Genomic DNA, 25,453 nt, shown 5'->3' with positions numbered 1-25,453 from the left:
TATATATATATATTTTAGCACTTATTCACCTATTGATTTGATTTCTAGATATTGATTAATTAATTTATTACACAATGACTAATTATATTATATACAATTTATTTTCATGTATATGTCATAATTTCACTTACCAAGTGCACATGTGCAGGTGTTGAATGTACATAAATATACGTATATATACTAACTAATATGTACGCAACTATACACTTATTATCCCTCAACTCCCCTATCCAACTGCATGGGTTATATATACATATATGTTCAGGTACCTATAGAGGTATTTATACATATAGTGTATGTCTACAATAGTGTATAACATCATAACACTATAATAACTGCACACAAGAATTGCGAGACACTCACATGCACCTATATATATTTATTACTTTATTTATAGATTGGAGAAGAAAATAAGATACATTATAACATAGAATGTTATTTACCAATAAGAAACTGACTGATGTACAGATCTGCATAGCCAATCCCACTGATAATTATTGTCCCTAATTGCCCATAGGATACTATGCATAAGTATAGCCACTATAGGGTTAATAACTCAATATCATCATAGTTAGATATTTTTTGTACCATACTTACCTATCTCCTGCGACAAGTACCCTATTCTGGACCCCCCTGAATTAATTTGGTTCAATAACATACGATATTAGAGTAGAATTACACAACTATGTACCCGATTGCATAGACTCCGCCTCTTTGACTCATAATGGGTGGGACTTTATCTCTTGATAGAGTATAAATATTTGCCGGCTAGATCAGGGAACAGACTCCTCCCCCTGAAGAAGCGTGGTGTACACGCGAAACGATCGTCGGGAATGTGAGACGTCACACAAGTGACGTCCTCAGAAGTGGCGGCATCTCCTGATTCAGGCAGTAAACAGACAGCAAGCGGGCGGCTCAGCAGACTGTGGCAGCGGACAGGCTTGTATTACCGACAACGCTATCCTTGCTGATAGATCAGAGTATACACCGCCATCAACTCCATTTACAACAAATAAGCAGTTTCAACGTTTTCACAGTTGTTGAACAATGGGTATTGCAGAACTTTGAAAATATAGTTTATTTATGTTTACAAATGCAAATGCAGAGTTACAAAACAATAAGCAACTTCGCTAAGATTTCTTTTTTCTTTTTTTAACCGAGTTATGAATGTAGCTAAATACATTTATGATTAGCGTCCACTGCTAGCTTTCTTAAAGAAACTACAATAACATCAGCTGAACGCTGCAGAGCCCCGTACCCGCTTAAAATGTTCATTGCACAATATGTGTTGCCCTTTTATCTAGTAGTGTGCTGCACTATCCTATGGATCTGTGTATTAATGCTTGCAAAGGGCATACTACGAGTGTTGAACCATATAACTTTTAGACCATACACTGGCAGTTATGAACTCTTTTTTCCCCTCTCAATTATCAAAGAAAGATACATTGTAGGTATTTAGAAGTGGTGCAGTATAAATTAGTTCTTCAGTATTAGGTGATACCTTTTTATTTGGACTAACAATTTGTCATAGGACAAGCTTTCGAGAGTTGTCTCTTCCTCTGGTCAACCAATACTAATATACAAAGGTTTCTATGGCTATAACAGTGTTTGGGAGAGAGGGGGGAAGGGTGGAGGGGGGGGGGGACAGTTGTACTGTAGATAAGGTTGGGTGTGAAAGTGTTTGAAGACATGGAAGGGTAATAAAATAGTGTCAAGGAACAGTATGGAGGGGGAAAGGGATGCTGCAGGGGGAAGGTGTGGATAAGAAGAGAGACAGACATTATAATTACAAACAATTCTGATAGTGTGTAAGAAACCCCATATCCGCATTACGTCCTTTTGTTTTGGTGTCAGTCTTATCATTCAAATGTTTTCTGTTCTTTGGTGCGTTTAAACATTCCATTGATTTTGAAATTTAAATCATTTATGGAAGGATGTGTCTGTGAGAAATGATGTCCCACGGGTGAGCAGTATATTCCTTCTTCGTGGTGGTGTATAGAGCGTCTGTGCATAGTCATTGTGCCTTGAAGTTTTTGGCTGTTTTCCCCAATGTAGCTTCCTTGGTCACATTTGTTGCACTGAATCATGCAGTATGATCCTTTAAGATTGAGAGTTCCGGGGGGCGTGGCCAGCAGCCGAACTGGTAAGCAGCACAGCCAGAGAGCTCCGTGCGGCTCCAGTTTAAAAACAACAAAATACCCCGTAAAACCAACTAAAAAGCGGCAAAAAAGTGTCACACGAGCGGGGGAGACTCACCCGCACCCCGTGAGGCCCCGTGGCGGCAGACCGAGCAAGCAACAAGCACTCGGGAGAGCCGGAGTCCCGGAGCCCCTGCAGCCGAGATTTCCAAGATGGCCACCGGACGGAACTGAAGGAGCCCTGCAGCGGTGACACTCAGCCTGAACGGCGAGCTGCGCGCACGGGACCTCGGCTCTGCGGGCGGCACCGGGAGCTCCCACCGCTGGAAATAGAACAGCCAGCCGACAGCGCTCCCCACGAGTACCCACGAAGCAGGGAAACCAAGATGGCCGCCGGATCGGAAGCTTAGGCTCACCCGAGGCACGCTGCAGAACCGGAGGCGGAGGGGAGGTGTGCATGACAGACGGAGAGACAATCAGGCTCAGCCGGAGCTGGGGAAGGGTAAGGAGGGATAGACAGTTGGGGGACAACGGAGCCCTGCTACACAGAAGCTCCCAGAGACACCCTGCCATTAGAGCACAGCAGGGTTCAACAAAAACAGTGCAGAAGGAGTGGGTGCCCCCTCTCCCCCCCCTGGTCAGAAATACAATTACAAAGTGGACCTTCACCCTCCCCCTCACACCCAGAGCCATAATTACAGCCCCCCCCCTCCAAAAAAACAAACAAAAAAAAAAAAACTGAGGTTGCCAATCTCTAACAGCTGCCAGAGTCTGCCGTCCGAGACCCACGGGCTTAACCAACGGCCCAACCCCATCCTGGCACAAAACTTCCTGGCAGCACAACCTGCAAAATCGCCCAAAACAACAACACTCTAAAATGGCTGCCACAAATATATGAGTGCCCAACATTGAGAGCCAGAAAAGTTACACAGCCACGCTTCCCAATTCCCCCCTGCCCCTCCCCGCTACAACCTATGAACACATAAACAAATCTATGTAGGAGCGTGGCCAGGACGCCGACGGAGATGGACGTGTAGCAGAGGAGCTCGCCAGACCCCCTAATAAATAAACAAATAGAGGCTCTTTTCCCCCGAAAATTCCCCCTCCTAAAGCACTACCCTAGACCCGCAACCCTAGAGGAAATGGCTAACAAACAAAAATCCCAAACAGCCCAGGCTGTTAACAAGCTATTCTCCCCACGAAACTCAGAGGCGGCGGCAAGAGGCCAAGATGGCGCAGGCCCATCAGGCGCACGAGGCCCCAAACAAACTGCCCAAACGCAAGACCGGCAAGAAATGCCAGCGCAGCCGGCGGCAACACTCACCCGAGAGGACATGAAAGAGCTTATGGCAGAAATGCTGCATGACCTGCACAAATCGCTAAAGGCCGATCTCAGATCAGCAGTCACTGAGCTAAAGCAAGAACTGACAGGCCTAAGGGAGCGCACGGATGTACTGGAAGGCAAAATGGAGGCCTCCACACAGGCCCAAGAATTAGCTGCAAATGAGATATTCCGGCTCGGGGCTGAGGTAGAAAGTCTCCGCGACTCCCTAGAAGATCAGGAGAATCGCGACAGGAGACAAAACATAAGAATCAGAGGCATTCCCGAGTCGGTACTTCCAGGGCAGTTAAAGACTTACCTCCTGGAGCTCTTCACCTCCCTATGTGGAGACTTGAATCAGACGGACCTTGAACTGGACAGGGCTCACCGCTCCCTTGGCCCTAGATCAGAGGATCCAAAAAGGATGAGAGACGTCATAGTCAGACTTCATAAATTTTCGGCAAAAGAAAAAATAATGGAGGTTGCCCGAACCAAAGATCTCATCACATTTGAGGACAGCCAACTGCAACTTTACAACGATCTAGCCAAAAGAACTGTAGATCGCCGCAAGGAACTAAGATTGAGAGTTCCATGGTTGTGACTGGCTGAGGGATCTTGGCATATATGGGGAGAGGGAGTGGCTCAGTGAGTAAAGACGCTGACTGGCACTGAGAGTTTGAAACAGGGGAGCCTGGTTCAATTCCTGGTGTCGGTTCCTTGTGACCTTGGGTAAGTCACTTTATCTCCATGTGCCTCAGGCACCAACACATAGATTGTAAACTCCATGGGGCAGGGACCTGTGCCTGCAAAATGTCCCTGTAAAGCGCTGCGCAAAACTGGCAGCGCTATACAAGAACATGCTATTATTATTATTATTATTATATATGTTTGCAGAGTTTGCAGCGTTTGTTGTTGCACGGTTTTGTGCCATTATCAGTGTCTTTAAGTTCGTTGTGAAGTTTTCTGTTGACTAATTTCTGTTTGAGGTTTGGTGGTTGCCGGAATGCAAGAATGGGAGGTTTGGGGAAGATTTATTTTAATGTGACATCCTCTGTCAGCATGGGTTGCAGATCTTTGATTATTTTTCGTATTCCCTCTAGGGTAGGGTTGTATGTGGTCACTGGTAGGTAGGTTCTTTCTGTACTGTAGCAGGTGTTCTCGTGAGGCTTTTAGTGCAGATGTAATAGTTTTGGCAATAGTCTTTGGTTTGTATCCCTTCTGTCTGAACGATTCGGTCAGGGTTGTGAGAAATTTGCAGACTCAAAATTGCTTTATGTCGCTGCATGTTAATTTCAGAAAAATAGTACGTTTCTATTTGGGTTTACACTGTTACGGGAGTGCCGGGTGAATATTTGTTTACTTCTGTGTTAATTTCAGAGTAATAATAATAATAATGTTATTTATATTGTACTTTTCTCCCAGTGGCACTCGGCACTCACAATTACAAAGAAACAATAAAAACATTTAAACCTACAGTATAAAATAAGCCAAATACCACACTAAAATATAAGCTGAACGCAATACACAATACAGAATATAAATATAGGTATTAAATGCTGGATAGGTTGTATTTCACTAATCAAATGCCTGGCTAAAACCGGTAAGTTTAAAGATTTTCATTGTGGGGGCAGCCTGACCATATGAGGCAGAGAGTTCCTCAGAGTGGGACCAGAGTGGCTAAAAGCTTGTGCTCCAAAGAATGTCAAGGAGATTCTGGGAGTTGTTTTGTGTCCTTCATCTGCGGCTTGAAGTACGAGAATGGGAGTGTAGGGATCAGGAGCTCTTTCAGATAGCTGATTATGTAGGGCTTTGAATGTCAACAATGCAATCTTAAAACAAATTTGCCATCTTACAGGCAGTGTAGAAAATAGAGAGCAGGTGTCATGAGGAAAGAATGTGTTTGCTTATCATTCTGCGCCAGCTACAGGCGATGTCACGTACACTGCTACCCATGTGCACGTGTTTGTATATGAAAGAAGTTAATAACATCTGGCGATCCAGCTGACTCACCTCCTTGCGGGACATTTAAAATGAGCACGAACTCCCCAAAAAATGTTGCACTGCGTCCCAATTACGCTGCTACCACCATGATTAACTTAAGGCCTTAAAACCTCAGGAGTTCTCGGCCCCACTTATGCTAGAAACATATGTATTTAACACCAAAATGAAATTGAGCAAAACGTGTACAGAAACGCAGTTAATCTCTTTAATAAGGTAATAGGTTCACGTAGAGCTCAAATACGGTACTTACATTTTAGAGTTAATGTTACAAAAAGTGTACAGTGCTTGATGCAGAAGAGAAAGATTACAGAAACATACAATACATATAAATGCAGACCATTTAATAAAATAAAAGGGAGTGAAATGTGTACCGCCTACTAGACTCCTCGAGGTCTTAAAGCAGTAATACATGAATTTTCATATCTCCTATTTTAACACCTCTATTAATGAATTCTGATTTATTGATGCTCAGACCCCACTTACAAAGACACAACTTTTCCTCTGACAAGAAACTGATAAAGGGGCCAGCATTTTAAGTGTGTGTCTTGTCCTACTCCTCAATCTTTCCTTGACTTTTTTTTATTGATGGGAGAGCGAGATGATTTTAAACCCAAATGAATCTGAGATTATAAAATATCCTGTAACCAGTAGAATAATACTACCCACATCATTGTGTTCGGATTATTTTTCCACATGCATAGACACCTCTCGTTGGCCCCACTTCTGATTGTGAGTGAGAAACTAATTATATGACATTTGCCACACAGACACCCTCTCATTTTAAATAGTTCTGCCAATTACATATGTATCTTCATTTTTTTTAGTGGTCTGCATCAGATATGAATCATCACCCAGAATGTGACTCTTATTGTTAGGGATAGGCATGTCCTTTGTCACCTGAGTATCTTCATGTCAGAGAAGTTCTCAGGAATGTAGAAGTTTCTTTGAAGCTGGACTCTGCCAGATAAAATCACCCTGCCAAATGTAACATGTTCACTTCCTTCTATGGTTTTATTATTTTTTTGGCCTAATAGAAGGCATCCCCCATGACCAATTTCTGGTACCCATCAGGAAAATCGTTGAAAATTAAATAATGAAGAAATGTTTTTGGGGTTTTTTTTTTTAAATGAAAGTTAATCTCTTGGTTCTGTAGTGCTCCCACAATTTAATGCATTCATCACTCTATTGTGACACAGCATAGATCTGCTTCCAGGTAAAGTGTATTCCAGTAGTCAAGGTACACACAGGCATGTACCATGGTAGAGCATAGTCTGGGGGAATTAAGAGCTGGCTATGTTCCTCAGATATGATCAAATTCTCATTCTTTCACCCAACACCTAATGTTTAGATGTTAGGCTACAATGAAGGACAACACCAAGATTCTGCACATGGTCAGTTTAGCAACTGATAATCCCCCAGTGTAAGGACAGTTAGTGGACCAGCTGCAGTCCTGTCATCATACGATGAGCTCCTACCTCTAGCTTTACATCTATCAGGTTTAAATCTCAACCAACTGGCACTCATATACTCTAGGAGCTCGGCTAGACATCCATTGAGGACTGATAATAGGTTGACACTCATCTGCATATCCGTGATAAGCCAGGCCATGTCATCTAATGTCACCCAGTGGTAGCATGTACGCTGCAAACATTATGGGGGATAAGATGGAGCCCTGTAGCACTCCACATGATCAAGTCACTGGGGCAGAGGAGTATATTCCTGAAGACACTCTGTGACCAGCTAGTGAGAAAAGGTTTGAACCAGCTGAAGACTCTGCCATCCAGTCAACAGATATAGTTCTGGTTCTTCATTAACATCCAATGGTCAACAGTATCAAATTCTGCAGAGGTGTCATGGTATACGAAGATCAAACAGTCACATCTGTGTCTCCCCACCAGATGAACATTTAGCACACAAACCAGAGCCGTTTCAGTACAATACAGTCTCCTGAATACTGACTGGATTGGATCATAAATAACATAGGTTGACAGTCTGGTTTCTAGTTCGGTTGCAACCACTTTCTCAACCTTCATAGAAGGGAAAGGTGTAATACATGCCTGTAAGTAGCCATTTAGTCTGGGACTAATGAATCCTTTTTATTTGTTTATTTATTTAAATAGGCCAGTTGTCTAGTTCCTTAAGCTATTTTGGAAACCAATACAAAATGAGTGACTAGACTTTTGAACAGTAAACATGCACTTTTTTTTTGGTATGGAAAAATTGTTACAAATGTTTGTTTTGTATTATTGAAAATGCTATTCCACCTCAAACAGTGCATTTTGCACATAATTAACATTGTAGATACCATATTCATGACATTAAACTAGCTTGTCCAACAACAACAACTGTCTGGTTAGTAATATTTATATCAAACTTCAAATTGCTTTCTGGAGTCTTCATTTTTGTCCCATAATCTTGTTTATCAGAGCAATGTGGGCTGAAATAACTGCATAATACTATAGTTATGCTTAAACCTGATCTTTTAAGTGCAATGACCTATTATAAGGGCTGAACATTAGGGAGACCAGTCATGCATTACCATTGCCCTAGGGCAATTAAATAACAGAAGCAGCAGTTTTTTGTCCGTTACCTAACCACAAACCAATGTATATTTGTACCTGCTTAGCCCTATCTCCCATCGGGCTACCATTGGTATTTACAGTACTTTAAACCAGACAAACACTGTTAAGACTTTGAGGAATAATGTAATGATTAGCTATTGTGGAGCAGGCTCACCACAGTTAATTACTACTACTACAACTACTACTACTAACTACTACTAACTACTACTACTACTACAACACCACCACCACCTCTGGAGAGCTATTAATATATATAATATTCAGACCGAGAGATCTGTGTCAACAAAGTGACATTGCTATCACAATTTTATACACAGATAGATGTGATCATTATGAACCCCCACACATTCCAATCTTTTAACATTTACAGTGAGAGCCATTTTTAATAAGTAAATTAAAGAAGTAAATAAAAGTTTTCTTATTTGTTATGGACTAGATTAAATCATTTCACCACCCTACGGTCTATTTTAGGGGCTAGTAAGTTGATCAGTTCCACTTTTTCCCCTTTTGTCCAATTAAATAACAAACCTAGATTGGCCAGACATTGGATAATAATGTTTTGAACTGCAAGGCAGTACAAGTTTCCATATTTTGTATCAACAATATCCAGTACTGTAATATTAAAAGTTGCCGTTGCTAAGCCGAGCTTTCCTGGGCGCTGAAAGAAAATTTGTTGAGACAGAAATGAAATTGCATTTCAGACCATTGTTTCAAGATAAAATGCATTATCATAAAATATACCCTTTTATTCACAGTTTTGTTTCATATTTGTTTCCTAGCACACTGAACGCGGTAATCGTACAGGAACATAAATTACATCCTCAGCTAGGATATGGCTGGATATACAAAGAATAAACCAGCATTATACAGTAGATTTAAGTGGAAGTAATGCAATTTTCATAAAGGCAAAGTAACTGTAACATGAATATAATGGATAAGTTGTCAACAAAAATATAACATCTGTGTAGAGCGTGGGCATGCATAATATAATCTGTACACTATACATTCCTTTTCAGAATCAAATTAGTAAAATGTTAAAGCTAATGCAATTATGTCTAATTTCCAAACGTAATGATGTCGGTCTGTCACATTTTGTGTAGTTTTAGCCCAGACCTCTATTTACAGTATCAAGGAAGTACAAGATTAACTAAGGAAGTTTTTTAGTTAACTATGCATTAGAGGAAACTTCAATATGTTGGCTGTGCTTTATAAAGCCACATTTGCTTCCCTAATTTGTTTGGTTGAGAAAGACGTGCAAAGTCAGTCACTATATGAGTGAAAATTAATACTTTCAAATCTAAGTGCTATGTTCTAGTGTTGGACCGGGTCCTACATTTTTTTAAAACCGGGTAACGGGTACCCGGAAGATTTGGCGCCTTGTACCCGGTCGGGTACCCGGCTATCCGGTTTTTCACTTACCTGGGGGTGGAGGAAACTTACCTGGGTTGAAGGAAGCCCGCGGCGACATCTGAACAGGTAAGCAGAGGTGCGGGGGCAATGGGGCAGTATCAGCGGTCAGTGTGGAGCCCGCGCGGTAGCTGCAGGACTCCATACTGCACTGTGAGATGTGACCGGAGCAGCAGAAGAAGCTTTCCTATTGGACAGCCGGCTGTCCAATAGGAAAGCTTCTTCTCCTGCTCCGGTCACATGGTCCCCGCTCACAGTGCAGTATGGAGTCCTGCAGCTCCCGCGCGGGTTCCACATGACTCTGATGCTGACCCACCGCCTCTGCACCTCTGCTTACCTGTTCAGATGTCCACGCAGGCTTCCAGCAGGTAAGTAACAGATACTTTTCAACTACCCTGACATTACCCGGATACCCGGCGCCGGGTCCACTTTCCAGCTGCCGGGTAATTTCCGGGTAGCTGAAAAGCCACCGGGTAGTACCCGGTACCCGGTACATCACTACTATGTTCTCTAAACCCTATTAGTTTTGCCATTGTTTTTGTAATATATTGTCTTACATTTTAGCATAGCTTGTATCTTTTATTGTGCTCCAGTTGCTTGTGTCTTTGGTTTGTGAATTTCTCTGGATGGTTCCTGAGGGGGGCGGGGGAAAGTTTGAGTGAGACCCCTTATTTGTAACTGCAGCACTCGAAGACCCAGGTGGAAGTAGAGGCATGCTAAAGTTCAGCATCCTTTTACGGAATTGGGTTTAAGAGTTATGGATTAAATGGTGACCGTTCAGATCAGGGCACTATCTCACAGAAGCTTCCATTGACCTTTCCGTACGATTGTGCCCAAGTTGCCACTATCGCAGTTTAATGAATAACCCCCTAAGTGAATAATTTGCATCAGAAATTTATTTACATTTGCTTTAGTGTTCTGTTATAAATACATAAAGTAAAATTTTATACGCCTGCGATTCTTTTTATTTCTAGTGGTTGTAATGGCTTATCAAATTGTTGTTCACTATTTGTATGAATAGTTCCCTATCAACATTAAAATAACCGAGTAAAGCAGAAGGTAAAATTGTACTGATACATTAAAGATATAATCTAGAACCAGAGTGGCTGAAGAATGAAATGGAAATTACTTGGGGTTGGGGGGGGCATATATTTCTGATTATGTGAAATCAAATGAATCACATAATAGAATATATTTGAAATATCATTTGTATTTGAGAACATATGTAGGCTCACTGGTGCGACAGTGTGATGTATTAAAAGGAATGAGACTTCTCAGACATTTCTGTAAGGCTCTTTCATACTTCCTATAGTTTATGGGTCAACTGAGGTCTCCTTTTGTTTTACTCACAAATCCTGTGTACAAATGAAAATTCACTTTTACACTGAAGTATGTGTCTGACCTCTACATGTTTTAGTAATGTGCTTGTGCTGTGCCATAAATTGATATGTAATAACGGAACATCGTCTTGTTTCAATTTAATTTCCTGCCTTCCACAGGAACACGATATAAACTTTTCTTTTTTTATTCAGCATTGAAATGCAATGGCCAAACATTCATAGTTTTAGGGAGGTTTTCTTTTGTGATTGAAAGCGCTAGTAGACTCATATGTCCTGGTGAATTGGGCCTGTATGATACTGTATGCGTGATATGTTGTATGTTAGGAGATCTTTTATGGGACCATCATTGGAATTCTTCTCCCATGATAATGTGCAGAAGTTTTCAAAACCTCACAAGTCTCTGAAAAAAAAAAAATATATATATATATATATATATATATATATACAGCTAAACCCCGTTATAACGCGCCTCGCTATACCGCGAATCGGTTATAACGCGGTCTGAGCCTGGCTCCCGAATTGAAAGCCTCCATTTTGCCGGCTTACCTGCATCTCAAATTTTCCATTTTGCCGCCTTACACTCTCCTCTTACAGCTCATCTCTCTCCTCTTCCTGCTGTCCACGTGCTCATCTCTCTGCCCGTCGTGTGCCATCGGGGTTTTTTTTTTCCAAACATTCAATTCAATGCTTTATTGACTACCAGACACAGACACAAATAAACATTAATACATTTTGTACAAAACACATGCAGGGATTGAACTCGGGACCTTCTGATACCAATGCCTTGCCTCTTACCTCTACACCATAGGCTTGGTGTGACAAGACAGAACCTATAAATATATTTATCCTCTACAACACAAGGTACATGTCAATGTGAAATCTTAAGTCTATTTCTAGCTATCTATGATATCACACAGTTCTGTGGTCTAGTGGAAGAACTTCTTACCAACATATGCAAGGGTCCTGGGTTCAATTCCTGTATGAAATGGTATAATTAACTTTTTTAATAAATTATTATTTTAATTATGTTGTATAATTTATAAATATATAATTCTTTATTATTCTTTATTAAATAATAATTATTCATTAATCAATAATGATGTATTAATAATAATTCATTATTAATCATTCTTTATGATTAATTATGTATTATTAATAAGTATGATTATTAATTATTATTAACAGTTAATTAACTAATTAATAATTATTACTAAATACTTAATAATAATTATTAATACTTACTTATTAATGAAACGTATTAATACTTACTAATTATTAATAATTAGTAAGCATTAATAATTGTTATTAATAATTAAGTATTAATAATTACTTAATTATTAGCACCCAATTAGTAATAATAATTATTAATACTTAATTATTAACAACAATTATTAATACTTACTAATTATTAATAGTTATTAAGTATTAATAAGTTTTATTAATAATTGGGTATTAATAATTATTATTACTAATTGGGTATTAATAATTATTAGGTATTAGTAATACTTATTAATTAGTCAAAATTATTCATTGTTAATGATAATTAATAATCATACTTATTAATCATAATATAATTAATAATAATAGTATTAATAATTATTAAAAAATAATTATTAATAATACTTAATACATACTTATTAATTAATTATTAATTAGTTAATTAACTGCTAATAATAATTAATCATCATACTTATTAATAATACATAATTAATCATAAAGAATGATTAATAATGAATTATTATTAATACATCATTATTGATTAATGAATAATTATTACTTAATAAAGAATAATAAAGAATTATATATTTATAAATTATACAACATAATTAAAATAATAATTTATTAAAAAAGTTAATTATACCATTTCATACAGGAATTGAACCCAGGACCCATGCATATGTTGGTAAGAAGTTCTTCCACTAGACCACAGAACTGTGTGATGTCATAGACAGCTAGAAGTAGACTTAAGATTTCACATTGACATGTACCTTGTGTTGTAGAGGATAAATATATTTATAGGTTCTGTCTTGTCACACCAAACCTATGGTGTAGAGGTAAGAAGCAATGCATTGGTATCAGAAGGTCCCGAGTTCAATCCCTGCATGTGTTTTGTACAAAATGTATTAATGTTTAATTGTGTTTGTGTCTGTGTCTGGTAGTCAATAAAGCATTGAATTGAATGTTTGAAAAAAACAATGGCATACGACGGCAAGAGAGCAGAGAGATATGAGCACGTGGACAGCAGGAAGAGGAGCGCACTGGTAAGGCGGCAAAATGGAGGAGATTTAAATCTGTAATGAGGAAGCTCCAGAGCTGATGCCGGTGAAATTTTAACGCGACCCCGGTTGTAACGCGGTCTTTGGGTTGTGGACCCCAAGGACCGCGTTATAACGGGGTTTAGCTGTATATATAATATTCCTGTATGCTCATTTGCATGTCTTAGGCAGGTCTGCAACCCTGCCTTTCACCATTATCACCCAGCACTTCCACTGCAGCAAGGGATTCTGGGAAATGACATGCAAATTGACACACTGTGTCACCCTTTGTTTCAAAACCATTTTTAACATGGTTCCCTATAGGCTTAAGCTTGCTGCATGGTCACAGCTTTAAGCACAGCCAGGGTTAAGATGCATAGCCAGAAAACCCACCGACAGACAGCTGTTTCGACCTTAATGGGTCTCCTCAGTGTGGGGTTGGTTAGCTGGCTATGCAATGAAGCAATGAGGATGGGGTTTACCATACTTAGTTAAGTTATGGTGAGTAAAAAAAGTGACAAAAACCCTCCACAACAAAGCATATAGCAAATATTCCTGTATGCTCATTTGCATGTCTTAGGCAGGTCTGCAACCCCGCCTTTCACCATTATCACCCAGCACACAGCACTTCCACTGCAGCAAGGGATATATATATATATATATATATTTTTTAATAAATAAATATTTTCTGTTTATCTAGTCAGTGAGGTGTTTTGACGCATTCATTTTTTGTATGAACTTTGTTGTTTAGATGGTGATGTGTACAGATCTTATAAATCATCCCAGCAAAACATGAAAAGGTACCTTTTTAATGGAAAAATATTTAAGTCAATGATTTATTCAATTTCCAGCACAAAACACTTGATTTAATATGACAAAATAGAAGATAGAATCTCAGCAATCTCTGGCGTACAACAGAAAATAAAAATTCAGAAAGGGGAAAATCTGCCTTTGAAGCCTTTTTGATGAATAAATAAAAATCCCTCAACTGCCTAATGGATATACAGCTCAACCCCGTTATAGCATGATCCGCTATAACTTTTTGCGCACACACTGCACACACTCACAGCACACTGCATACACTCACAGCACACTGCACACACTCACAGCACTCTGCACACACTCACAGCACTCTGCACACACTCACAGCACACTGCACACACACACTCACTGCACACACACACACTGACACACACAGCACACTGCACAGCACACTGCATACACTCATAGCACACTCACAGCACACTGCATACATTCACAGCACACTGCATACATTCACAGCACACTGCATACACTCACAGCACACTGCACACACACAGCACACACACAGCACACTGCACACACTCAGCACACACAGCACACTGCATACACTCACAGCACACTGAATACACTCACAGCACACTGCATACACTCAGCACACTGCACACACTCACAGCACACTGCACACACACAAACTGACACACACACACACACACAGTCTCACACAGTCAAATACACACACACACACACACAGAGACACACTGTCTCTTTAAGGGAGCTTGCTCTCGCAAGACGGAAGCAGAAGCAGGAAGCAGAGACAGGGAGAAGAGCTGCCAGATGCCGGGTAAGTGCTGTGTGCTGTTGCCGCTGCCCCACCGGGTCTGGGAATGCTGGGAGAGTTCTCAGCTTTCCCCTTCCGGCGGACACAGTACCACCACGGTCGTGGGTGGCCCCCGAGGACCGCGCTGTAACGGGGTTAAGCTGTACTTGTATAGAGATCTATAATCTTGTTGGCTGGACGGGTTGATGTATTTTTTAGGGGGGCTGAGGTCTGGATATTTGGATTCAGAAAAATAAAATATTCAATGTATTGAGATCCTGATATATTTATATATACATATATTTTTCTTTTCTCTGAGTTCTGGCTATGTATGGGCTGTAAAGTGATCATGCTACTGTACACCAAGACATCAATTTGCGTGTTTCTGGCAAAGCAGGGGGTTGGGGCTGCTTCAGTACAGTTGTTGGAATAAAATCTTCCTGGTCTTGCACACTTTTATAATAGCACTGATGAGATTCTTATTTCTCTTAAAATGTATACCATTTTTTTTTTCTCCACAGTTTTTTTTTTTTAATGGAAATAAATAAATTGATGTATATGTAACTGTGTTTCCCCCACCCTTTGGGAGATCTGCCTATTACAGGGTGTGTAGTGCTGGGTACCTGCTGGTTCACAGGATGCTGAGCTGTGGTATGAGGAAGACAGGACAGGCTTTTGGGGTGATGTTTAGTTATTCTCTCGGTGGTTCAGCGCCTCCATCCCCTGCAGGCTCCAGGAATGCCGGAGATAATCCCCGCAGGAGAAACCTCTGATACTCCCCCTGATAGACTGCACTCAGAGGCAGGTTTATATTTTATAAACTGGAACAACTTTATACTTCAACTTCAGAATACAGTCAGCTTACACTACATACACTACATACACTTGACCTCCAGCCTTCAGATGGCCCCTGGACTCCACCCTTGGGATTGAGGCCTCCAGAGCCGATCCTTTGCTCTTCCTTCACTCCCTGATGGGATGAGGGGTATAGTCCTCACTCCCACTCCCCTAAGGGAGGGGATGGAAGGTGACCAGAGCCCTGCACACACCCTTCCGGGGGACAGTTACAGGGGAGAAACAACTAACCAAATTTACATATGCAGCCCCTTAAGTACCATGGGGGAGGGTCCAAAGTCTGAGCCCAGAATTGGGCAGAATACAGGCCTTGCCCTCCCCCCCCCCCCCCTTCTCACTCAAGGGAGCTGCTCCCTGCAGGGGAAACCCCGGATTGGGCCTAACACTGCCTGCAATGATACCAGCACTTACATATACAATAAATGTGACTCTTTTCTTGTAACAGAAGTTCATGTTCATTTTGCATGAAAGTGGAATGCAACCAAGGAGCCATGTTTGAGAACTAGAGGAAATAAATCCTAACTGGGAGTGAGTTATGAGGGGATTAGCACAGGAAGGAGTCTGAGAATGGCGATAAAGTTAGAACAGAAGTAGAGTTGCATCACCAACACAATTCCAGCTGAGGCACTAAAAATACTTTTTTTATTGTAGTCATAATGAATTATTTATTGGTCAAAATAAGATTTCTACCTTGAAGAATGCATCATGCTCAGTATTTATTGCTGTCTCTCTACAAATAATGTAAATATATGCACCAACCTTGCAGTGATATTTAAATGTATTGCCTCTAATAATTGTATATAGTAAAGCAAATATGTAGACGGTTGATAAAAAAAAAAAAAGTTCAGCATTTCATAAGGAATTTGCTTGATGATTTCATGCATAGGATACTTGAGAGCAACGTGTATAATTACATTTGGTTGTGTGGTTCTGCTTATTGTCCATTTAGAAGATTGAGTCTCTGATCTTTTAATCCTTTCTAATGCAGAAACATATATCCATATACAGAAGCATTATTTAAAAGTCACTGAGCTTCTACGAGATCATTTTAAACAGTAAAGATTTAGCTCTTTCTACCTTCAAGAAATGTTGATGGATGAAATAGATTTGCTGTGAGGAATTGTGAAGTACGTAGGAGAAGCAGATCATTTATACAGTATTTTCCCCGCAAGTTCATAAATAACCCATGGATACAAATGCAGTTTCTCTTTGCGTATGTATACAGGGTTTCTCATTCATGCTGAATTTTATAAAGGCAAATGCACTCATGCTGCTTGGTCAAGAAAAATGGAATAGTATTACATTCTTGCATAACAAATGCAGGAAGCCAACGTCATTTTTCACTCCACTTGCCATCGATGACTTGTCTCATCACACTTCTTACTTCCATTCCATTCTTGAAGGAATCCATTAATGTGGAGTTAATCAATAAGCACTTTATATTTGGTGTCGACATGCACGTGACTTGTTTATGCATATTGCACCGTGTACTGGTTTGCAAACGTCTGGGTCAGTCACCTTTCCAAGTGGCAGCCATCTTCTGGCATCCACTTTTGCAATTGTTTAAGTGTTTTTATTGCCATTGACATAAAAAACGTGTATGGAGCTCAGCTCACCATTCCTAAAACATTGCATTGTATAGATGGCAATAAATGTATGGTGATCTACAAATAGGAAAACCGAGTATTAATAATTGTTTCATAACTTAACTTTTTTTATAAAGGATATATGGCATTGTTATATTTTTGTTTATTGATATAAGCTATGTATTGGTTGAGCAGTCCATGTAATATAATATTGTGCATTTTCATGTCAGTGAAAACAAAGTGCACTTCATGCTGTAGACTAATGAGAACTACAGTATCACCCCCGGGTCTTCCAGTCATCTCCTTTATGAAAATATGTAAAGAACCAAAATTGAGGGAACTGTGCCTTCAAAATTTGTTAACAGATTTCAAATCTTAAAATATTATAACAGGGATATGAGCAAAATTGTACGGCACAACTTTAAAAAGAATAATTGTCTGCCTGGGTGGTTAGTAGAACTTGTTGTTCAGTCTCTGATTTTCTCTATTTTATTTTTTGGTTATAGACGAGTGGTTCTCAAACTTCTCTTTTTTGACCTATGACCACAGCCGGTTTTAGCAATAATCCATGCATTTTTGCATACACCTGATTTGTATTGTAATGGCCTATGAACATTCTACCTTGAGGAGAGATTTGAGATACATGGCTTTCAACTTTCTACAAAAAGTGACAAAAACACTGCAGCGTACAGTGTACAGCAAATAAAAATCTCACTTGTTGGCACATTCACATATCTCAGGGTCCCCAAACCTGCCTTTCCCCATTATCTATTGGCATACAATGCTTCCATGCCATGCGCTGCTTTAACCCAGGCTGTGCTGAAAAGACTGTGAGCTATGGCTGGCATAAGCTTATAGGGATCCATGTTAAAATGGTTAAGCAAGAAGTGATACACGGTGAGTGCTCATCTCCCAGAATCCCTGGCTGAAGCGGAAGCATTGTATGCTAAGAGATAATGGGGAAAGGCAGGTTTGTGCACCTACCTGTGAATATCCTCCTAAGTGGTATTTTTATTTGCTGTACATAATTGTAGCAATTCTGAGTATAATTAAGCTAACTATTAGCTAATTTTATATAAATCAATTTACATGAAACCTGTCTGCCCTTAGTGATGGAAAATAATGTAAGTACAATCTGCAGAGAAGAATTGAAAGACAAAGATCACTATTTAAATAGTACACTTCATGACCGCATTTATTATTTCTGGCTCTGTTTTTGGGAAGACTTTTTATTGAGCAAAGATGAAAATGGGACGTTGGAATTGATGTTAATATAGTCTTTCCTTTCAAGACAAAATAGTAAACAGTAATAATTCCACTTTCACAAGATGCTCTACTTTTTGTTTGAAGACTATGTATGGATTTTGCTTGAAAAATTAAGAATACAAAAGTAGTATCATTATTCATGTCGTCTATGCTGCTGTTAATCTGAAAGTAAATGTAATTCCTTTCCCACACCTTTTTTGTTTATCCTAGGGACCTGGCAGCACGAAACTGCTTGGTAGGAGAAAATAATATTTTGAAAATAAGTGACTTTGGCATGTCTCGTCAAGAGGATGATGGAATATATTCATCTTCTGGTTTAAAGCAGATTCCTATCAAATGGACAGCCCCAGAGGCTCTCAACTATGGTATGACATTGGTATTCCCTGTTTCGCTCTCACAAATGTACATTACAATGCATGTAGTGTTAACAAAATGATTTGCACTTCTGCAATCCTTTTGGCCGTTGGGGTCTGCATTGAAGAGAATTACAATGTATTGTTGTTCCCATGTGGTATAGTGAAAATAGTTTTCATGATAAATTTGTTGGCTATTCTGTCCTTATTTTTTTTTTTTTGCAATATTCCTTAATTCGGAATGATTAATATTATATTTTATTTGCAATGTGCCAACATATTCTGCATTGTGATAGAATGGGAGGTACAGAGTGATCTAGCAATTGTGATTAAAAAGAGGGTTAAGGGAGAGACGGGAGCAAGGAGCATTTGAAGGTAATTTAGGGAAGGATAACAGTACACTTTTTTGTTATTCTTTAAATACAAAGGATTATGCTTCACAAAGTATCAAGAAATGGAAAAGCACTATGATTAAACTCTCAAGACTTCCAGATAAAGCCACAGAAATATTAGCACAACATAGTGCATTTGCATTAAAGCACAAACACATTCCCTACCATTATTAAAATACATGTAATGTTTTTTTTTATTTCGAAGCTTGCCTAATTACTCTGAGTACAGCTATTTCTTTAGCTAGAGACTGATCCTAACTTGATCTGACCAGAGAAAATTAATCTGCAGCAATTATATTTGTATTGGCTTGGGAAGTTCTTGGAGAATTACATTTAACATTTTGCATTGAAGGGAAAATAAAGGCAATTTTTGAACAAAAAAAGTCTCAAAAATTAAGTCAAATGAGTCATTGTGATTTATTGATATTACATAAAGATATGTAAAGCTTTTCTGAAACATATTAACCTCAACATATTTTGATAATGAAGGATCAATAAGAAATGGGTTTGTTCCCGAGCAGTGCAGAAGTGTATTTTGCTTTTAGAAACAGAATAACTGTTGTATTCTATAATAACTCACTCTGGCATATTCCCTAAAGCCTTGCTATCAGTATCGTGATCTTTTGTATGTACAGCTGTCTTGCCATAAATCCAAGGAAACAAATTGTAGAGATTGACGATGTTTAGTAGAGGTAATTTGCTTTTTACTCTTGCTATGCAGCATAAGGCAAGTCAAACTTCCATTAGTGCCACACGTAATACAAAATATAACTGGTACGAATTTCATGTTATTTTGACTGCTTTTTATGCTATTTAATGTAATAGAACTATTATAATATTATAGTAGTGTAGCACACTTTCCCCCCATGGGAGATATGGCGGCTATGGTGTATTATGTGCTGCTTGACCTGCGGCTCACAGAAGGCCTGAGCCTCCGCAGCTGGGAGCGTGGGGTGTACCCGAGTCGTCAATCGGTAGCGCCTCCACCTGTACGGGATCCTACTATGTGGGATAACCCCGTTACAGGAACCCCATACAATAAAACACACAAGTTTTACTGCAGGCAAACAAATAGTGTATATGTATGTATGTATGTGTGTTTATATATAATATATATACATTTATTTCCACTCACCTGGTCACCCACGACCATTCCCTCCAATATACACCAACCCGGTGCCCACACACCGGTGCCCACACACTGGTGATACAGTCCTACAACTAGAGGGGACCTCAGGCACCCAACCACCCTGGTGTCCACGAGTAACAACTCCCGGCCAAATTTGTGACAGCGCTGCCCCACTAATGTGTTTACAGTTGGTGCACTTGTAGTACCTGCCGGGTGCTCCGACACCCGGTAAAGCCGACAGCGGAAGGATGGGATCCACTGATACAGCAACCATCAACGACGACGTCCGCCTCCACGTGGGGTGACCTCCCGCGGGGATTGTATCACCTTGGAAGATGGTCTCTTATTATGGTGGTCTGGTCCCAGACAACCGGATCGCCAGTTTGCTGTGCGTCCTGACTGTGTCCCTCTCTCTAGTACTACAGGGGCAATGTCCCTAATTGATGGGCCGGTCCCTGCAGCAACCACAAACTGAGGGGAGTCGGGGCCTAAGGGGGTCTCTGGCCTAGTGAAGGGGCCACTGACACCCTGCACATGCACACCCTACCCTTTTGGTGTGCCAGCTCCGACTGACGTGGCTGCAGCACTCGAAAAGTATCAATATCCCCCTGCAGGGGAAGCTTCAGCCTTATTGGCTGTTGCGCAACATGTGGTATACCTCCCTGGGCATTCTTGGGGGTGTAGTCCCCTGCTGATCTGTCCTCCTATTGGCCACTGTTACCAGGGACCTCTCTGCGTATGCGTGATCCCTTGTAATGGCCACCGCACTGCTTCTGGTCCTGCTCATGTGCCACTGCACGCAAGACGGCGGCTCCCTTTACTGGGAACCGCGGGGAGCCTCCTGGGGAGCCTCCGGCGATGCGCTTACCTCCCCAGTGGCCACGCGCCCCTTCACACGCCTAGCCACCCTCTCCCCAGCCTATTCAACATGTCCTCCGCCAACACCGGCGGCGCCCACGTTACCCCGCTGCTGCTGATGTAAAAAGAAGCCGGGGGGGAGAGGGGGGGCACGGGGGATGCCCGGAGTGGAGACTTGGCCACAGTAGTATTGAGCGTAGTATCATTTCTTAAACCCCTTTTGAATTGTTCAGTAAGGCACTGCTATGCAATGTATACCTGTTTAAAGGTGCATTTCCACCTAAGCGTTTTTTATTTGTATTAGGTGGGAAGCAGGTGGTCTACGATGCTGGACCACATTAATTTAAGCTCTTAGATCCCCTGCTACCTGACATACTTACCTCCGTAGGTCATGCCAATATCAGCCTTGGCTGAGCGAGCAATATGGCAGATTAAAGGTTGTGTCATGCAGGCCAATAGGAAGCCGCAAGACCTTTAAACATGCATGAGATACTTGCAGCACCTATTGAGGTAAATATCTCTGGAAGCAGGGGGTCCCTGGAGCTGAAATGAATGCGGTTTAGCTCTGCAAACCACCTGCTTCCCACCTCAGGGGATTTTTCCTATTTTGTAAAGGAATTTCTCCTGTAAATACACAGTATTGGCTTGCTATGGAAAGTCTACAATGATAATTGTGGCTTTTCAATGGCAAAATTCTGAGGTGAGAGTATAGAAAGAAAATATTTGTAGGGATATGATTGTAGGAATGTGATTATTGCTACTTCTGCAATGTCTGCTTTATAGTAAACTGTATTTGCACTGTTTGACAATGTAACTATAACATAGAGATTAGTAAAAAATGACAACTTTTGACACCCTTAATGTAAAATTACGTAAAATTAAATGTGTTTAAAGATGCAAAAAAAGTTGAAATAGTTTTTGACAAAATTGCAGGAATCGGCGTACGCAGCAGGGGTTTTAAAGAAACAACTGATCAAGAGTGCTGTATCCAGTCAGCAATACACAGAGAGAGTGGCACAGAAGTAAACACATACAATACAATTGAGCAAGGCGTGAATTAAAGGACAATGAGATATACTGACATCTATATTCTGATATATGTTTTGATCCCTGCTCACCATTCTTGAGGTTAGGGAAGAATGGTGCACATGGTTACGATATTTGTCATGTTTAGGCGCAGAGATCCCTATTTTCCTGCACTCTATCCTTTTAGTAATGAATGGTTATTCTATTTTAAAACTTAACTTTTACTTATCAATTTAGTAACTGAAAACCACATATATTCAATAAAAATTTGATCGAGAAAATGTATCCATAATCATTAAAACATATTCTAAAATATGTGAACCGCATTGTGTTCAGACAGATCTACTACCAGATTTACTATTTAATAGTTTATTTTTATTTTTTATAAAGTATACCAAGGTAGAAACAGAATAAATATTAAGGTCTCTGGTGCATTATAAGCAGGGCTCAAACAACAAATGCACTTGCTCACTCGCCTGGGGCAAGTGCATTTTGCCCGCTGTCGAGTGTTACCTGCGGCGGTGTGCGGCAGCGTGGTGCGGCGTCTCCCAGCATTCTTCTGCTTTCCCCTGCAACTTGCAAGTGGCTCCCCTGCAGCTCCTGTGAAAAAGGCTGCACAGCGTCAAATGACGCCACATTGCCACAACGGGACACCACATGACGTCATATCACGTAGCGTCCCGTTGACATGCCAACGCTGTGCCATTTTCACAGGGGCTGCAGGGGAGACACTGGCAAATTGCAGGGTTGAAGCAGGAAAATGGCTGGAGACAGCGCACCCTGCCGCAGGTAAGCCTCGTGAGGGGGAGGTGTGAGTGACGTTTTGTTTTGAGTGCTGTTCCCTTTTTTTTTTTTTTATATATATATATATATATATATATATATATATATATATATATATATATATATATATATATAAATGGGTCGAGTCCTGATTATAAGTGACAATCTCTTAAATTGCCTTTTATGGCTTACGTCTTCTGCTAAAAGTTTCTATGACGACTATAGTATTCCCTATTGACTTTTTTTGTAACCAATTCAAGAAACTATATATTTTCTATTTCAATTGACATCAGTGCCACGAGTTGCTTAATTTCGAACAATCCTAAATGGTAGGCTTCTAAGTATCAAGTGTGTTGCCTAACCCAGGGGGTGCAAACTTTTGCCCCTGTGCCCTCTGCCTCTTGTCCTCTGGTGCTTGCGGCCCTCGCCCTCCACCCCCCCATCTCTTAGCTCTGTACGGCGTCAAATGATGCGCGGGGTCATGTGATGTCCCGTAACCCGCAGTGTCATTTGATGCTGCAGTGCTATGGCAACGAGCGTGTAACATCACGCCGCATGACCACATGGCGTCAAATGAAGACGGTTGCCATGGAGACGCTTCCAGATGCTGGCTGAAGCAAGGTAGGTTGAGGTTCCAGAGGCCTCACACGATCCCGCGGCCTTTAATTTTAATGCTTTGGGGAAGAGCACTGGCACCTCTGCAACCACCCACGCCCCCCAGAAAAATCCTGCGCCTCCCAGTTTGCACACCCCTGGCATAACCAACTGTTGCAATTCACAATATAATTAAGACTAAATGAGGTAATTGTGTGTGCGATCAGATGCATTTTAAATGCTTCTGTATTTGGTACAATTTGGTGCAATGTGTATGATGCACTTTGTGAATAGACCGAATCAGTCACTCTCCCTGTGTGCCTGTAACAGACAATCACGCGGCTTTTATTTTATTTTAATAACCGTATTGAAGCAGGGGGTCTCCAAAGCTGGGCTGCATTAATTTCAGCCTCTGAGACCCCTCCTTCACGAGTTACAGGCCCCGATATGGGGTTCCGGTATCACCATCATGTTTAAATGTCCCGGTCACGTGACAAGGGAGATTTAAACAATGCAGGGAGATACCGGCAGCCCATACCGGGGCCTGTAACTCGGGAACCAGGGGGTCCTCGAGGCTGAAATGAATGCGGTTCAGCTTTGGAGACCCCCTGCTTCAATACGGTTATCAAAATAAAAGCTGCGCGATCGCCTGTTAGAGGCGTGCAGGGATAGTGGATGATTCTGTCTATTGTCAATGCGCATCTCTTGCAGACTGATGCAGCCCGGTAGGATTCACATAGCGAGAATCCCATTCAAAAGCAGGGACCCCGCTGTGTTAATTCAGATGGGCCATTAGTCTCCCTTCTAGGACTCCGTGAGCAAACGGGATTAGAAACGTGCCCATAGTGGATTTCATGAGGGCAGCTAGAACAACCACGAGGCTACATCGGTAAGATCTACAATCAACACTTGCTCTGAAGCACTGATTTGTGGTTACCATACTGCATACTTTGGTCTCTTTCTAAGATCTTGTATCAGGTCTTATCCTTCAGAAGTTTAAGATTTTCTTCTTGCCACATTATTACAATGTTCCCTTCCCTGATGGTATTATAATGATATTGTTATTCTTAAATTCTCTTAGTGCTGTTCGTTCTGTTCTCTTTAAATTATCCTTCCCCCAATTCCTGCCTAGTCTTTCCAGAGCCATAGAGACCAGGTGAGTACGTTTCTCAACATTTGTACTCCCCTCCATAGGTGGCATACACTTGCTTTGAGGTTTGAAATTGGTTTATGGGCCTATGCCAGGTTCATTCTCATTATCATAGAGTAGTCAGATCAAGTTCCCCAAGTGTATCAAATCAGCATGATCAAAATTTGGTAGACACATAAATTTAGCCGGTTTGCCTTTGCGCCTTTTAAAAAACATTTTTATTTAGGTGCAATTTCCTTGAGAAAAAAACCCATATACTTTACCCATTCACATATGTCAAAATTACTAGTGGAAAAAAAAGAAAGTCCTTTTGTAAGGACCGCATGATGTGACTCATTCAGTGAAATGTCTGTTAATCTGACAATGTGTGGGTTTCCATCTTGGAGTTGTTTTATTATTAATTGTGTTGCCCCTCTTTCTTTTATTGTGGCAGCCCCACATTGATATCCTCCTTTTCCCCCTTCTTGTCTTACGTCTCTTTCCTTTTTGCCGTCTACCCTTTTATCTCAATGTCTGAGCTATCCCAGTCAGTAGAAAAGTCGCTTATCTCTCTTGCGACAGTAGTGTGTCACAGTGGATTAGATCTAATGATCCTGCCTTCCTTTAAAGTCCCTTGAATCCCTTTCATATTTCCTTTGTTTCCTACACAAACTAGAACTTCCACAAACTTATCTATTTCTTGTTTGGGTTTAGTTTCCAAGTTACCAAATTCGGGGGGAAACTCTTCCAGCTAGCCACTTCTCTATTAAGTTTCAAGCTCCTTGTTAATAAGCCCTAATTTTTTTTTGTTAAATGGTCGATCAGCAATCATGAGTTCAAAGGAACATTTTAGTGTCTT

At 40.7% G+C, this 25,453-nt stretch overlaps 1 protein-coding gene across 4 annotated transcripts in view; it reads left to right on the top strand.

Annotated features, from left to right (window-relative positions):
• The window catches only part of FER (FER tyrosine kinase), a 314,315-nt gene that overhangs the window by 255,314 nt on the left and 33,548 nt on the right, over window positions 1-25,453 (top strand). For all 4 annotated transcript variants that reach the window (XM_075602032.1, XM_075602017.1, XM_075602010.1 and 1 more), the window contains one exon: window positions 18,541-18,695. In XM_075602032.1, the coding sequence (XP_075458147.1) occupies window positions 18,541-18,695 (155 nt within the window). The remainder of the gene's footprint in view (window positions 1-18,540; window positions 18,696-25,453) is intronic.

Source organism: Ascaphus truei, chromosome 1 (assembly GCF_040206685.1).
Source record: "Ascaphus truei isolate aAscTru1 chromosome 1, aAscTru1.hap1, whole genome shotgun sequence".
In the NCBI taxonomy this organism is placed as follows: Eukaryota; Metazoa; Chordata; class Amphibia; order Anura; family Ascaphidae; genus Ascaphus; species Ascaphus truei.
This window is presented reverse-complemented; position numbering and strand designations above follow the sequence as displayed.